Source organism: Seriola lalandi, unplaced genomic scaffold (assembly GCF_002814215.2).
Source record: "Seriola lalandi dorsalis isolate HSWRI2012SDOR001 ecotype SW California unplaced genomic scaffold, Sedor1 jcf7180002054182, whole genome shotgun sequence".
Classification (NCBI taxonomy): Eukaryota; Metazoa; Chordata; class Actinopteri; order Carangiformes; family Carangidae; genus Seriola; species Seriola lalandi.
Genome location: NW_019524735.1, coordinates 1084152 through 1097941, shown reverse-complemented (window position 1 = coordinate 1097941; position 13790 = coordinate 1084152). Strand labels below are relative to the sequence as shown.

General features: G+C 38.0%; 2 protein-coding genes and 1 long non-coding RNA gene across 3 annotated transcripts; 2 read left to right on the top strand and 1 right to left on the bottom strand.

Moving 5' to 3' along the window:
• The first annotated feature begins 822 nt into the window (after window positions 1-822).
• Window positions 823-9638, top strand: LOC147819247 (uncharacterized). Its single transcript, XR_015437102.1, has 2 exons — window positions 823-926; window positions 8039-9638. It is a non-coding gene; the product is annotated as an uncharacterized LOC147819247 (long non-coding RNA).
• On the bottom strand, window positions 3443-5874 carry higd1a (HIG1 hypoxia inducible domain family, member 1A). Its single transcript, XM_023403727.2, has 4 exons — window positions 5753-5874; window positions 5194-5268; window positions 4853-4987; window positions 3443-4642 (listed from the first exon to the last, which is right to left on the bottom strand). Exons 2-4 carry the CDS (start codon window positions 5261-5263, stop codon window positions 4569-4571), a joined length of 279 nt encoding a protein of 92 aa, XP_023259495.1. The 5' UTR covers window positions 5264-5268; window positions 5753-5874; the 3' UTR covers window positions 3443-4568.
• An 862-nt stretch (window positions 9639-10500) lies between the features above and the next one.
• On the top strand, window positions 10501-13112 carry LOC111653251 (7-alpha-hydroxycholest-4-en-3-one 12-alpha-hydroxylase). The gene has a single exon (XM_023403737.2). It carries the CDS (start codon window positions 10537-10539, stop codon window positions 12070-12072), a length of 1536 nt encoding a protein of 511 aa, XP_023259505.1. The 5' UTR covers window positions 10501-10536; the 3' UTR covers window positions 12073-13112.
• The last annotated feature ends 678 nt before the right edge of the window (window positions 13113-13790 follow it).

The following is a 13790-nucleotide window of genomic DNA, read 5'->3' as shown; positions in this document are numbered from 1 at the left end:
TATGATATATATCACAATGAGAAAATAATCAACTAATACAGCAAAGGTGGAAAATGACAGTGGAAATCAATACATATCATATAGTACCTAAAGTTAAGTGACAGTTTCCACTTGAACGGTTTTACCTGAACAACAATAACCATTATATTTACCAAATTGGCCATCATAGCTCAATCGTTTATGATATTCTTCTAGGAGGCCATATACAAATACATGGTTAATAAATATCCTAAATATGTGTTCATCCATGTCAAATTGGCAGCAATCACGGATTTCCCCGAGGGGATAAATAAAGTATCTATCTATCAATCTAAGTAAAATGTCAGTGTCCTCCCTCTTGTTGTGTACAGAGAGATTACTATAAAGCATGAGGTTGTTATTGCTGAGCCATTTGCTAGCCTAAATTTGGCAAATCATGAGCCTAAATCGAATGAAACTGACTCTAGTGCTCTTAGCAAAACACCAGTATTTGCTAGGTAGATTGTCAAGCAATTAGCAAGATAAGGTTGATGTTTATGGTAATGTGAGTGATATACATCGGGCTGCTCTCTCAGAACTCTAACTCTAGTCTTCAGTCTCATACAAAGTTAAGGTTTTATATTATTATGGTTTTATAAAAGAAAGAGAAAATAGCTCACCTGTCATTTATCCAAGTAAGGTCCCTGTAAGCGAACAGGAAGATGTTTTGCACCGAGTCGCGACGCTCCTGTATCCACAGCAACGGCCTTCCAGAGGCTCAGAACAAGATCTCGCGGGAGCAACAATGTAGTCATCAGTGACCGGGATGTTTTGAGTGTTAACTTGCCTCGGTATGTACCGCATGAGAGGATACACCAAACAGGATATTCCGGCACAGAGTGTCGGTAAAACAATAAGCTTCATGATGTATCAAAATATTACGCAGCAGGCTGCATACAGCTGGTAACGTATGTAATCAAGAAGGTTTTACTTTCCTTACTGTGACAACTATTTTGATGCTACGTGTGTATTTTTATAGTACAACAAAACTCTACCGAATCCTGTGTTGTCATGAGAGTAGCAGGAGACGATAGACGTATTTAAATCAAAATGCAAAACATTTATTAGTGCAGCAGCCAATATGTCCAACTTTCGCAGGCTAACAAGCACTGCTCCTCTGTGTGACTTAGGTTCATACGGAGGGGCCCGAAGCTTCCAAGCGGTGTCTTCGTCATTCTTCGGCTTATAAGTTGCAATTCGGCATGTACTGCAAGTGGTGAGGGCAGCCTGCAGGGTGTCAGCTGGTAACAGCAGAGTCAAGTCGCGTTTGTACAGATCGCTACATACTGTATGTATGGGTTTGTAGTATTGAATGGTGGCAGCAGCGGGTCACACACACAACGATGGTAAGGCCCGAGGGGAAAACATGTCAGTCAGTGCACAAGTCAAGCTAGACTTTGTCACACAGTATTCAACACTATATAATGCTCTTATTTATATAGCAGAGAATTAGTTTGGTAACATATGAAAGTAGGTGGATGTGGTTCATTTAGAGGCGGTGGGGATAAGGGGAAGGTGTCTCATGGATGTGTTATGCGTTATAATCATACATGGGATGTTTGCAATGAGTTTACAAAATGTTACAATAGCACCATCTACTGTGATGCAAAGTAAATAGCTTTATTTTGTAAATGATTCTCCCCAATAGGCCTGTGTATGCTGCACATCATAACACTCCACAATTCCTTTTATAAAATCAGTGATAATGTTTTAATCTCAGTCAGCAGTGTCTCCAGATGAAATTACATTTATTACACCGAAGAAGTCTTTAGAAAGTGGAATATATAAAAGTCATATTATGGATTAATTTAATTTATTCAGCAAAAGATATCAACATCTTAAATATAGTTTAGTTAAAAATTTCATAAATGTGTTCGGTTTGGACCAGTAGGCCAATTTCTTTTCAATATGCAACATTTTTACATTCAGCCTCTTTCTGTCTAATTGAAAGTAAGGGCCCTACGAAAAAAGACATGACTGTGTTGACAAATATGGATCCCACTTTAATGGCTTTAACATAGTCTGAGTTAATCCATTAGGCTGCTTGCTCCTTGCCATGTGACCATTTCCTCCTGTGACACCCTGTGCTGCATGACAGTATTTGTTTTGGCCTATCCCTGCTTCCTTCTTTTCAGGTTCTTCCTGGTTGCCTGGCCCTTTTGGCCCTTTTCATCTCATTGGCTTCACCTGTTTGAAGCCTATATAAGCTGAGTCATTTCAAGATGGCACCCTCTCTCTCAGACCTCTTAGAAGGCTGGTGCCGTCTAGGCCCCCAACTTGGTTTGGTTTTGGATTGTGTTTAGTTAAGGCCTCAATTCATGTTGCAGGTAGTTTAGTAGTTTGAATGTAATATTGAATTACATTAAATGTAATTTAGTAGTACAAACTAGGTCCACTTTCAGCAGCTACAACAGTAACATGCTGCTCACACACTGATGCGTCAGTGTTGATCATTTAATGATGTCATATATAACTATGTACCAGATTTTAGATTAAATATTTTAACTAAACTTTGCTGTTAATACTAATGTACTTATACTAAAGTAGGACCTCTTATTCTTGTAATGGAGTATTTTTTACATTGCTATATTGTGACTTTAAGGATCTGCATACAACACTTGCCCTTTCATGATTACACACTGCATCCAATCACTGTAATGAATGATTAATAATTCACAATGAATGACAAGTGACGAGAGCTGTAGGATTAGCATCACACACATTTGGATTTACTAAACAAGTGTGGCATATGTACTCATGTGGCACACAGTGTAACCTGATGCATGGCAGTTGCGTCATATTGATTGGATCTCAGGTAGTTTCATTGTGTTCTCTATTGTGAGTAATTCTCAGTATCACAGGAACTGAAGAGTCACAATGACACAGCTCTTTCCAGCATTTGCTTTTGGAACAATATACAACCTTTAAAGCATAAAACACTGATTAGTTGCAGAGAACACAGCAGTTTTATTTGATAGGAGTGGAAGAGTAATTTTCAAAAATATGCAATAGTTTTATTGTTTTGAATTTGTTTAGACATATCCTAGAGCTCAATGAAGTGAACAGTAAAAATGTTCCATTTTGTTATTTGGCAGCTTGTTAGTTAAAACCAACTAAAACTAATTAAGCCTGGAATAAATCATGCTGTCACAAATCTTGTAATGTTCAGTTTTTGTTTCAACTATTATGAAAACTTTTGTTAATGGCCATTGTGGGGGCATTAATTCATGGTGCTGTTGAATTGCACTGTGTTATACTGATAGGTGTTCTTATAATGTATCATAGTGTATATGCTCGCTGCATTTGATTTACCTGTGGTAGGTGTGCTTGATAAGATGGCAGTTGAGTGTATAATGGTATACTGTATGGTACAAAACACCAAGCAAACTTGGAGAGGTTCAAAAATGAACACACTACAAAATAGTTAGAATTACAAGACTGGTCAATTTTATTTCGAGAGGAAAAAAAAAACATTCAATAACATCTTCTGTATTTGCACACAATATTCAAAATTCAACTTTGTGTATAACTTAACAAGGCATCTATTTAAGCTTATCACAAGGTAGGCTATATGATGATATACTATAGATTACTGCACAGTCTGTACAGGTGAAGGTGTCAGTTGGTTTATATGTCTCGTGAGGGCTTGTGAAGCTGCTCTATTGAAATATTGGACCCCCTTGTGTCAAAAAAAAAAAAAGACATTTTGTGGAAAGCGTACCAAATTAAAATAATCCATTTTAATTCTACAAGAGATCTTTATAGTTTCGGTCAAGAAATATGAATAGTCCTTTTTTCCATTTCCTATTTTCATGTCATGATTTTAAAATGTTGTTTTATGGAATGATGCTGTTGTGAGTCAAAAACCTCTTGTGTTCTAGTTGTTTAAACAATGTGGGAGCTTAGGTTTCGTCTGTTAGTCAAGTGTTGTCAAAGCCTTCCTCAAGATGCCCAAAATGCACTGGGATGCCCATTAAAAAAGTGGGCTAAGGTGCAAGCATTTTTTTATTTGGCAAAAAGTTCCTAAATTAGTACATAAAACAATATAGCTGGTACGAGACAATAAAATACAGACAGAGGAAGAAAACTGTTGGGCTACCTGCCAATTGTGGGTGTCTTTAAATCCAGACTTTGCCTAGTCATACTGTTTTCAAATGATACTGTGTGCTACATTTCGAGGCTCGCCATGTTTCACTCACTCATCATTCAAATAAGAGGCTCTAAAAACTCTGCAATCAGTAATGCCATCTGTCTACACAGATATCAAACCAGCTGCGTTTATAACCGCAAACACAAGGAGTGTAACCAGTGTTAAAACAGCTGAGATCAATATAACTCCTTCTCAATACAGAAGTGACAACTTGACCCTCTGGTATACCACTTAGAAGATGTCAAGTGTGATCAATAAGTTACGGGTATTTACAGTAGAGGGGAGCTGCTAGAGTGATGCGTGCATATAAAAGTTGACACATCAGTAAAAATAAATACTCTACACACCTTAATATGAGGTAATATTAAGGGACATAAAATACCAGGGTAAGAGGTGGTGTTCACTTGTTTTGCATTGATTTCTGTTCTTCTCTGGGTTTTACAATGAAATCTCTGTACATTGAATACAGGACTCCTAAAAACAAAGAAACAGAGGGATAGGTTACAAGACACTCCTGATATCTACTTAGAAACAGATAAGACAAATATTGCAGCTCAGACGTTATCACTGACAGGTAAAATTGGTCATAATGTAGTCAGTCACTAAAAAAAAAGTAAGTTTTGCACAAATTGAAACCATACAGCTATAATTTAATCAGAAAAGGTGACACTCAAGGGTACTTACCAACAGTCATGGCTCCGACCACAAAGCCTTGGGCAGCTACACGCATGTGGATCAGGTGTACCGACATTTTTGTGTCTCCCCGATTTTTCATTTTCATCAGTCTGTACCCAACAATGGCAAAGAATCCAGCAATCCCTGCATGGAGCAAAAAGACACATCAATCCACATAGATGGCTAGCTACAACAAAAGCAGGGTCAGGTGTAATGACTTGGGTTGGGGGTTCCACCAACAGCATACTTTAAGACAACGCAATTCTGTTTAACTTAAAGGTTTTAAAGTGAATGAAATTACATCAACTTTTTGTCTATGATGTAAGCATGAGGGCACAAGACGTACTCACCCACTGGGACAAATGGATTCTCCTTTACTTTTCGCATTAACTTGGATTCATTCTCATCATAGGCAGACATCCTGACTAAAAAGGAGAGGGGAGACTGGTATTAGTTTAAGTTGGATGTTATAACCAAAACATAGCATGCTAGCTCATTCAGGTGGGATGTGGGTGGGATTGAATCCTCCCTGTAAACCTAAATTTCAGTTGTGGGGTTGTACCCTGCTAAGGTACTAATGAATACTGTTTAAATTCGTACCTCAGGTTGGTTTGTAACTCGCTGTTCAGAGCTAATGTTAACATGAACTGCTCAGAGGTTACGCATGAAGGACAGAGGGGAGACACATCTTTTTATAGGCCTAAATAACTCTGCACACCCTGCATTTTTTTAAGACATATCGGACATTGTGCAATTATGATAAAAAATTACAATCGCTTTAAGTGGTTTAGATTTTGGTCAAAGGCCATGTTACAGGGAATGAGCGAAAACAAAACAACCCAGAGCGAGGATTAACGGCAGATAAAACTTCAACTTCGCCATAGTAGATTAGACTCACTTGATTCTTACCTGTTTAAGAAGTGTCTCTTGAATCGTCTGTAAAGAATTATTTTATGAGTCTTCGGAGCCACAGATCCCTCGTACTCTGGAGGAAGTAATTTGCCGGCTACGTGATGTAACTACCATCGCACGCAGTTCTGACGTCAGCAGTTTCTCACGAGTGTGCTGCGTTAAAGTTACAAGAGAAAATGGTAAATAGTGTCTGTGCCTTGAAAATTGTGTTGTTTTAAATGAACGCTTGCCAGTGTATGAATTTAGGTAACACAAATTAGTCTGTGCTAAAAAAGACCCTCAAATAAGTAGGGAAAAAAAATAAAATTTGTACCTATGGCAGCGTCCTTCAATATAGTACAAAGCAATGACTTTTGGGCGCTGTCTGTTGGATGTGGTTGTTGAAAGAGCTCTTAGCCCTATAAGAAGTCCTAGGTGGTGACGGAGAGCTATGTATTAATCAAGAAGGTAAAGCATGACATCACATAATCTTACTCTAGGCAGCATAACATACTCTTTCATCGTTACAGTGCAACAATTTGATGTTGTAATAAATCCGAGAAGTCCTGAACGCAGCATCAATGGTAGACTCTACTTGTATAATCGAAGATTGTGAAACGATTGACATAGTACTCCCGGCTCACTGGGCATGTTGTCTGTTTCGCAACGAAACGAAAACTGAATTATTCATTATGTCAGATGACTTTCAGTGTCATAATCAGTTTAAGTTTAAAGTATTAATTTTACTAATCTGGAAACAAGGGAAACTAACAACTATTAAATGGTTAATGTTAAGCAACCCAGTTATTCTCAAGAAATTGAACTGCCTCTTTCACTTCAACGCTATTGCCCACGTAATAGTTTAAACATCTTACTGTAGAATGCCACAATATGAGTTACCGGTATTTAAACAAAGTTGGAAGTAGTTGGAGGTGAATCATCTTGCTTCACGTGTTAATCTCTGAGATGATGTAACAGTGGCCTCATGTCAAGAGGCACGTTTCTACAACGTGCTGCATCTAATTCAGATCATGTTAAATAAATATTAAATATATTAAATATTACAGTACTTGTAATAATAATACGAGGGCCAATGACTCGGATTATTATTAGTGGGTCGTAAACACATGTTTACACCCACTCTTAAATGAGTTTGTGTAATACTTTTAGCAATGATTTTAGAATTAATATTTGTATAAGAAAATGCTTATTCTTTATTACTGTAATTATAATATTTTTTTTGGCTAATAATAATAATTATATTAGTGTTATTATTAGTCGTAGAAATATTGTTGTAAAATAATTAGGAATTATCATCAATAATAGACTAATCAATCAGGTCCTAACAATATTAGTTGTAGTGCCCTGGTACTATCATTAACAGTATTGACATTCATTGTCTGTGTGTATATTGACACATTCTTGTTTACACAAACTCGTCCTTAAAACGACTTTTAATTCTGCCCTGAATCACTTACACTACAAGAGAGTTTTGTTGTCATAGAAATATTTGTGACGCTAATTAGAAGTACAAATTTTGCATGATTCATGATTAGTTGTACTTCTTGCAAATAATTCTACTTAAGCCTGATGTGATCAACTCAAACAAGCGTGGCCACTTTAATTCTAAGGATTTGTTTGTTTACAATGACAACTTTTCACATTTTTGTGAGAGCGTCTGCCTTGTGTTCATCCCTTTTCATATAAAAGTCTATGGTTCATCCCTCAAAACATCAACATAGCTTTGACGCTCTAATGAGCCTGTAGTATTTCCTTTATGTAATTATGGACTATTAGTGACCACCCTCTAACATAACATAATTAAAAATACACATTTTTTAAGAATTTATTTTGTTGTTTGTTGTATAGTGTAGTGTCATACCTTATACAGTACTGTACTATACTAGTCTCTGTTAACCTGGTAAAGTCAATATTGTTACTAACTAATATACATTTTTTCTAATAACTTTTACTTATTTTATTGCACAATTTCACTTTGCCTTGTGCACTGACAAAAAATATTACTGAAATTCAAAGAACTTTTTAAATGGAAACTCAAAAGAAGAAACATCTCCATCCAGTGGTGAATATGTTAATCACCACTCAGAAAAGATGGTACCTGTAAAGATGCCAAAGTGCAAGTGTAGACTACCCAGCAAAAAGGGTGTTGAATGTTCACTAAAGGTTCTCTAAAGGTTACACCTGCAAACTTTACTTACCTAACAGCTGTTTGTGTATTAAATTCACAAACAAATATTAACAGTAACATTTGAAACCTTTCTCTGTCTCTCTCTCCCTGTACAGGTGACAAAGAAGCTCGCTTATACTGCTTCTGACACAGCTGCCTGGGTTACCAATGTTGGTGTAGAGAACAGCCAGGTGCTCATCAGTGTCCTCATCTGCTCCGAGGGCTCTGAGGGCCTTTCCAGGATGGCGGCCGGATAGATGAGGGCACATCTTCGAGGGCGCCCCCGGAGGTGCCTGCCCATCTCATTGAGGCTTTAGCAGTCCCAGCTGGAGGGAAAGCCGAGGTTATTCGACCCCTGGTGACCTGACTGGTTTGATGTGGATGAAAATGATGTCAGTCATATGCTGTTGCCCTTACAGTCACCAGATGTCAACCCAGTTTAACAACCACCGAAGCTGTTTTACCTACCTTACTACACTTTTTCTTTAATTTTTCAACTGTCCGGTATATTGGATATCACTGAGATGTTTTACTAGTCTACATTTATTAAGCTGCCACATAATTTACAAGATAGATAGATAGATAGATAGATACTTTATTTATCCCCTAGGGGAAATTCATGACAAAGACCCAACACTGTTCCTCAGTTGTTTTGGTTCGGTTAAGCTGTGCAACAACCCCTAAAACTAAACCTAAACCACTTTGGTTCACTGATAATTGAATTGCACGTCTTCATTCAATGGGACAATAACACATGCAAAGTGTTGACAGCGCTAAGGCGACATCGGCTAATTAAGAACGAGCTCACAAATGTCAACATGCATTTGCACTTAGCACAAGTAGGACAATGAAATTAGATAATACCCCCTAAGCTGGCATTTTTCATTATACAACACAAACAACTGCAGTACAAATATGCTTCATGCACAGACCTTTGTGTTGTTTTTGTTCATGTTTTCACACACCAAGGTGCTGATGTTTGTTAGTCGAGGATGGACAACACTCACAGGACAGAAGAGCAGGACAAGATGCTCAGAAATGATGTCATAGCTTACTCATGAAAAGTCTGAGGTGAACTAGAAATTTCACAGACAGTTGATTAAGGTCAAATCAAATAAAAATTTAATAGGTGCCCATATACAATTTGCTAGACTCAGATTATAATATTATATTTATGTTCTGAGTAAGAATCACGTCCATACAGTGTCACATTCATACACTGTATTCCATATACCTCCCACTCTCTTCTGCCGATAACTTATAGCCTTCATATCTACATTTTTAACTTAACATTGAAGAGCTGTTAAATTCAATATGACAAAAATCCAATAAACCTTGAATAAACTCCACTTTCAAAAAGATTGTAGCTATAACAGTGACCAACCTGCAGCTGCTGCTTCAGCTGTTTTCCAGTACGATGTATGAAGCAGTAGATGGTGCTACATGTCAAGGGACCAACACAGCAAACAAGCAAGACAAATATGCAGTTGGAAATCAAATGACTCTTTCACAGTTATGTGCACATAAAGTTTGGTGATGTTATTTTGCTTCACATAAAGGATGAAATGGGAAGTTCAGTACTGTTGATATCCCTCTGAAAGTAATGTGTTTCATATTCGTTATTAAATGTGAGTACAAATTTAGTTGGTGTACATTCATTTGTACATTTTCATACAATTCCTAAATGAGCAAACACATATAAAATGTTAAAATGTCCATGTGTCTGTCCTTAATGTTGTAAAAGCATTAAAATTTTATTTAAGAAAAGTAGAAAGAAGCAAAGATGCAGTTGCCCCAATGATAATTTCCATCATGATGTTAGACAATGAATCTCTCTTTGCGTAACTCATAGGGCAGATTTGATCTTTAGTACATTCTGTTTCACAATTGTGCACAAATATTTAATCTGCCAATCAATAGAGGTTTGTAGGTTATGTGCATTAGCAGAATGGTTTCACCAGAAACTCAGGGTTTTATCACAGGCATCCTATCTCTTTGAACCATAACTGTAGCAACCGAAGATGTAAAAATGTGAGAAAATGTGTATGCTTTCCAATTATTCTGTTTATTTGATCAAAAGACAATATTTAATGAAGCCAGAGTCTAAGGATTTAGACTATATTAGATGGAAGAGGTATTTTTATGCTTACTGAATAAACCTATGACATACTAATCTCTCACTCGTTTTGTGGTGAAACTGCATGATGACCCATTTTTTCCTTAAAAATATTTACTTAGTAGCTACATTACATAAGGTATTGCCACATTTAAACAACCCAATAAGCAGCTATGGGGGTTAGGGTTATACAGTGAGCTGAATATACACCTTTGCATAGGGGTTTGGTGGGATCCACTTAATATCCTCAGAAAATCTTTTTAATGAAAAGAATCTCTGTAAATAATCTGTGACATTATTTCACCACTTGAGAAACAATATTCGGACACAGTTCATAAGAAAAGTGGCTGGTCTTTCATGTTAATTTGACTATTGAAGTAGGCACCTCCCAGGAAGCTTGAACTGATCCCACACAAAGGGAGGAGCCAAAGTTCTCCATATGCTGAAGGATGTGGGGCTGAACTCCAGATTACTGTGTGGCAACCAGAGGAATCAGACATGGGACTACTGCTGCCGATCTTCCTTGGCTTTCTTGCCACTCTGATTGGAGGGCTGTATCTTCTCGGGGTGTTTCGACAGCGGCTTCCAGGAGAACCCCCTTTGGATAAGGGGCTCATCCCTTGGCTGGGTCATGTCTTAGAGTTTCGCAGGAACACATCAAAATTCCTAGAGAGGATGAAGCAAAAGCATGGTGATGTATTCACAGTGCAGCTGGCAGGGTTTTATATCACTTTCCTTCAGGACCCCCTATCATTTGGAGCTTTTGTTAAGGAGAGTCGAGAAAAACTAGACTTCAGGAAGTTTGCCAGACATCTGGTGCGCAGAGTTTTTGGATATGTATCTATAGAGGAAGACCACCACATTCTCCATCTGTCCAGCAACAAGCACCTCAAGGGGGACGGCCTGGAGGTAATGACCCAAGCTATGATGGGTAACTTGCAAAACCTGATGTTGCACAACATTGGCTCAGCTGCAGATCAAAGCACTTGGATAGAAGATGGACTGTTTATGTACAGCTACAATATTCTTTTTAGGGCTGGCTACCTATCTCTGTACGGTAATGTGCCTCACCAGTCAGAAGGAAGTGAAGAGAAAGCCAAAGAGAGAGACAGAGCTGAATCGGAAGCCTTATTTTACCAGTTTCGTAAATATGACCAACTCTTCCCAAACCTGGCTTATGGGGTCCTCCCACCGAGGAAAAGGTTGGAAGCGGAGAGGCTAATGGAATTCTTCTGGGACGCTCTGTCGGTGCAGAAGACGAAGACCAAGGACAACATCAGTGGCTGGGTGTGGGACATGCAGCAGACCAAAGGGGAGTTGGGTGTGACAGAGTCAATGATAAACAAGTACATGTTTGTACTTCTTTGGGCCTCTCAGGGCAACACAGGCCCCTCTGCATTTTGGCTGCTCCTCTTCCTCATGAAACACCCTGATGCCATGGCAGCGGTGAAGGGGGAGATAGATAAGGTTCTGAAGGAATCAGGGCAGGAAGTCCGACAAGGTGGCCCTTTAGTCAACCTGACCCGCGAAATGCTGATGAAAACACCCATCCTAGACAGCGCCGTAGAAGAGACCCTCCGACTCACTGCTGCACCCCTCCTCACCAGAGCAGTGCTCCACGATATGACCCTCAAGATGGCTGATGGGCGCGAATACATCATTCGCAAGGGTGACAGAATGGCAATGTTTCCTTACATTGCCGTTCACATCGACCCAGAGATCCACCCTGACCCACATGCATTCCAATATGATCGCTTTCTGAATCCAGACGGCAGCAAGAAAACCGATTTCTACAAAGCAGGGAAGAAGGTGAAGTATTACAACATGCCCTGGGGTGCTGGGGTCTCCATGTGTCCTGGCCGTTTCTTTGCCACCAATGAGCTAAAGCAGTTTGTTTTCCTCATGTTGGTCTACTTTGAGTTTGAGCTGAAGAATCCTGATGAGAAGATACCTGAAATTGACTTCAAGCGATGGGGCTTTGGATCCATGCAGCCCGACAGAGACGTTCAGTTTCAATACAGACTCAGAAATTAAACCAATCAATCATTTTGACTTTTCTGATTTTCTGATTTTCTGATTTTCTGATTTCTGATTTTGATAATCTCTTTATGCTTTCAAGTGGCTTTTATGTTTCTAGGAAACATGAGATTCTATGAAGAAGTTTTGTTTTTAATTTTATACCAATGATATTACAAGCACATTATGGATGTGGCTTCAAACTTAATATTTTGGGGTATAGTTTAATTGCAAACCATATTCTAAATAAGAGCTATGAGTGATCCTCTTCAAGTTTACTATATACAAATGCACTACTATATTATGTGTAATTTGAATTATATATTTGTCTCCTATCAACAATAATACATTGCTCTTACAAATACTAATACAGAACAATGTGGATATTGTCAGTGCTTCTTTGCACAGCTGTTTAGGTCTAACAATTATTTCAAAGTTTAAGACTTTGTAGTCAGGATAAAATAAATGGGACATCAGTCAGAGCTGAACAGTTTCAGATGTTAACTTCTGGAGAGTTTGGTTTTGTTACAGCTCATTTGAAGAAGAAATGGGGAAACGAAACAAAGAGTGAGCATTTTCAGTGGTGCTGTGCTAGAAAGCTGCAACCATGGAATGTAATGACACATAATGAGAGGAAAAGAAAAGAAAACAGTTGTGCATACAAAATTTTTGTTCTGCAGTGGCGAACACAAGGAGATGGAAACACAGATTTATTATGTTGTGTACATGTGTTAACTAAAAGATTTTTTGAAAAATAGAAAAAGCATGAGGCCGTTGCTTTGTTAATATTTTACATGCATTTCTGTTTGTCATGATGGTAATGTATCCATACTAAAATACATTCATGTTTGTGTAACCTAATCAGAGAGGTTAGGTGTCATCTGTGATAGATTCTGTCCAACGTACAAGATGTGTTATGGTCAAGACAGCAATCTGTGTTTACAGAGCATGTGCATACACAGAAAGAAATGGTTTCACTAGCATCAAGGTTCACTTTCACTGTTCTATTTCCACAAACTGTACCAGTAGACATAATAAACTTTGTTGTTGCTGATTCATGTCTGTCTTTCTAACACTTTTTTCTGTGGATTTTGCTTTTTACTTGACCAAGATAACAAAAGATCACATTTTATGGTTTTATGCTTTAGATAATTTAGTAAAATGGATTTTATACATTTCTAAAACAGTTTCTGTATTTTGTTCTCACATTCACTTTGTGAAATATATGTGTGGATGTTTTTGTATGAAAAACCAAGACTACACTAAATGTTTCACTATCAGTTGAGAAAATGTTCTAATTTCTAATAGATGCTTTAAAATCACTTTTATACACTTAACAACCCACAAGGACAAATGTCAGAATGCCTAAAAGATCTTAGAGAAAGACTTTCACCCCAGAGTCACACACTGTGAGAGTGTTCCAGGAAAGCTGCTTTGTGTTGAAACATTCACTGCCACATTCACTGTTGAAACATTCACTGCCACATGTAAAAGTGAGTGGAACATCTGGAACTGATGTAGATCCAACATATCTCAGCAGCTGAAATTCCCTGAAAGGCATTTTCAGATATCACAGAACATGAATGATGTTTGGATTTGCACTTTAACAGATGTGCCATTTTCGATTCTGTGTTTCTGGACCTTTTTTATTAAGTATTTTTTTGGGCTTTTATGCCTTTATTTGATAGCGCACAGTAGAGAGACAGGAAATGGGGAGGCAGAGAGAGGGGGAATGA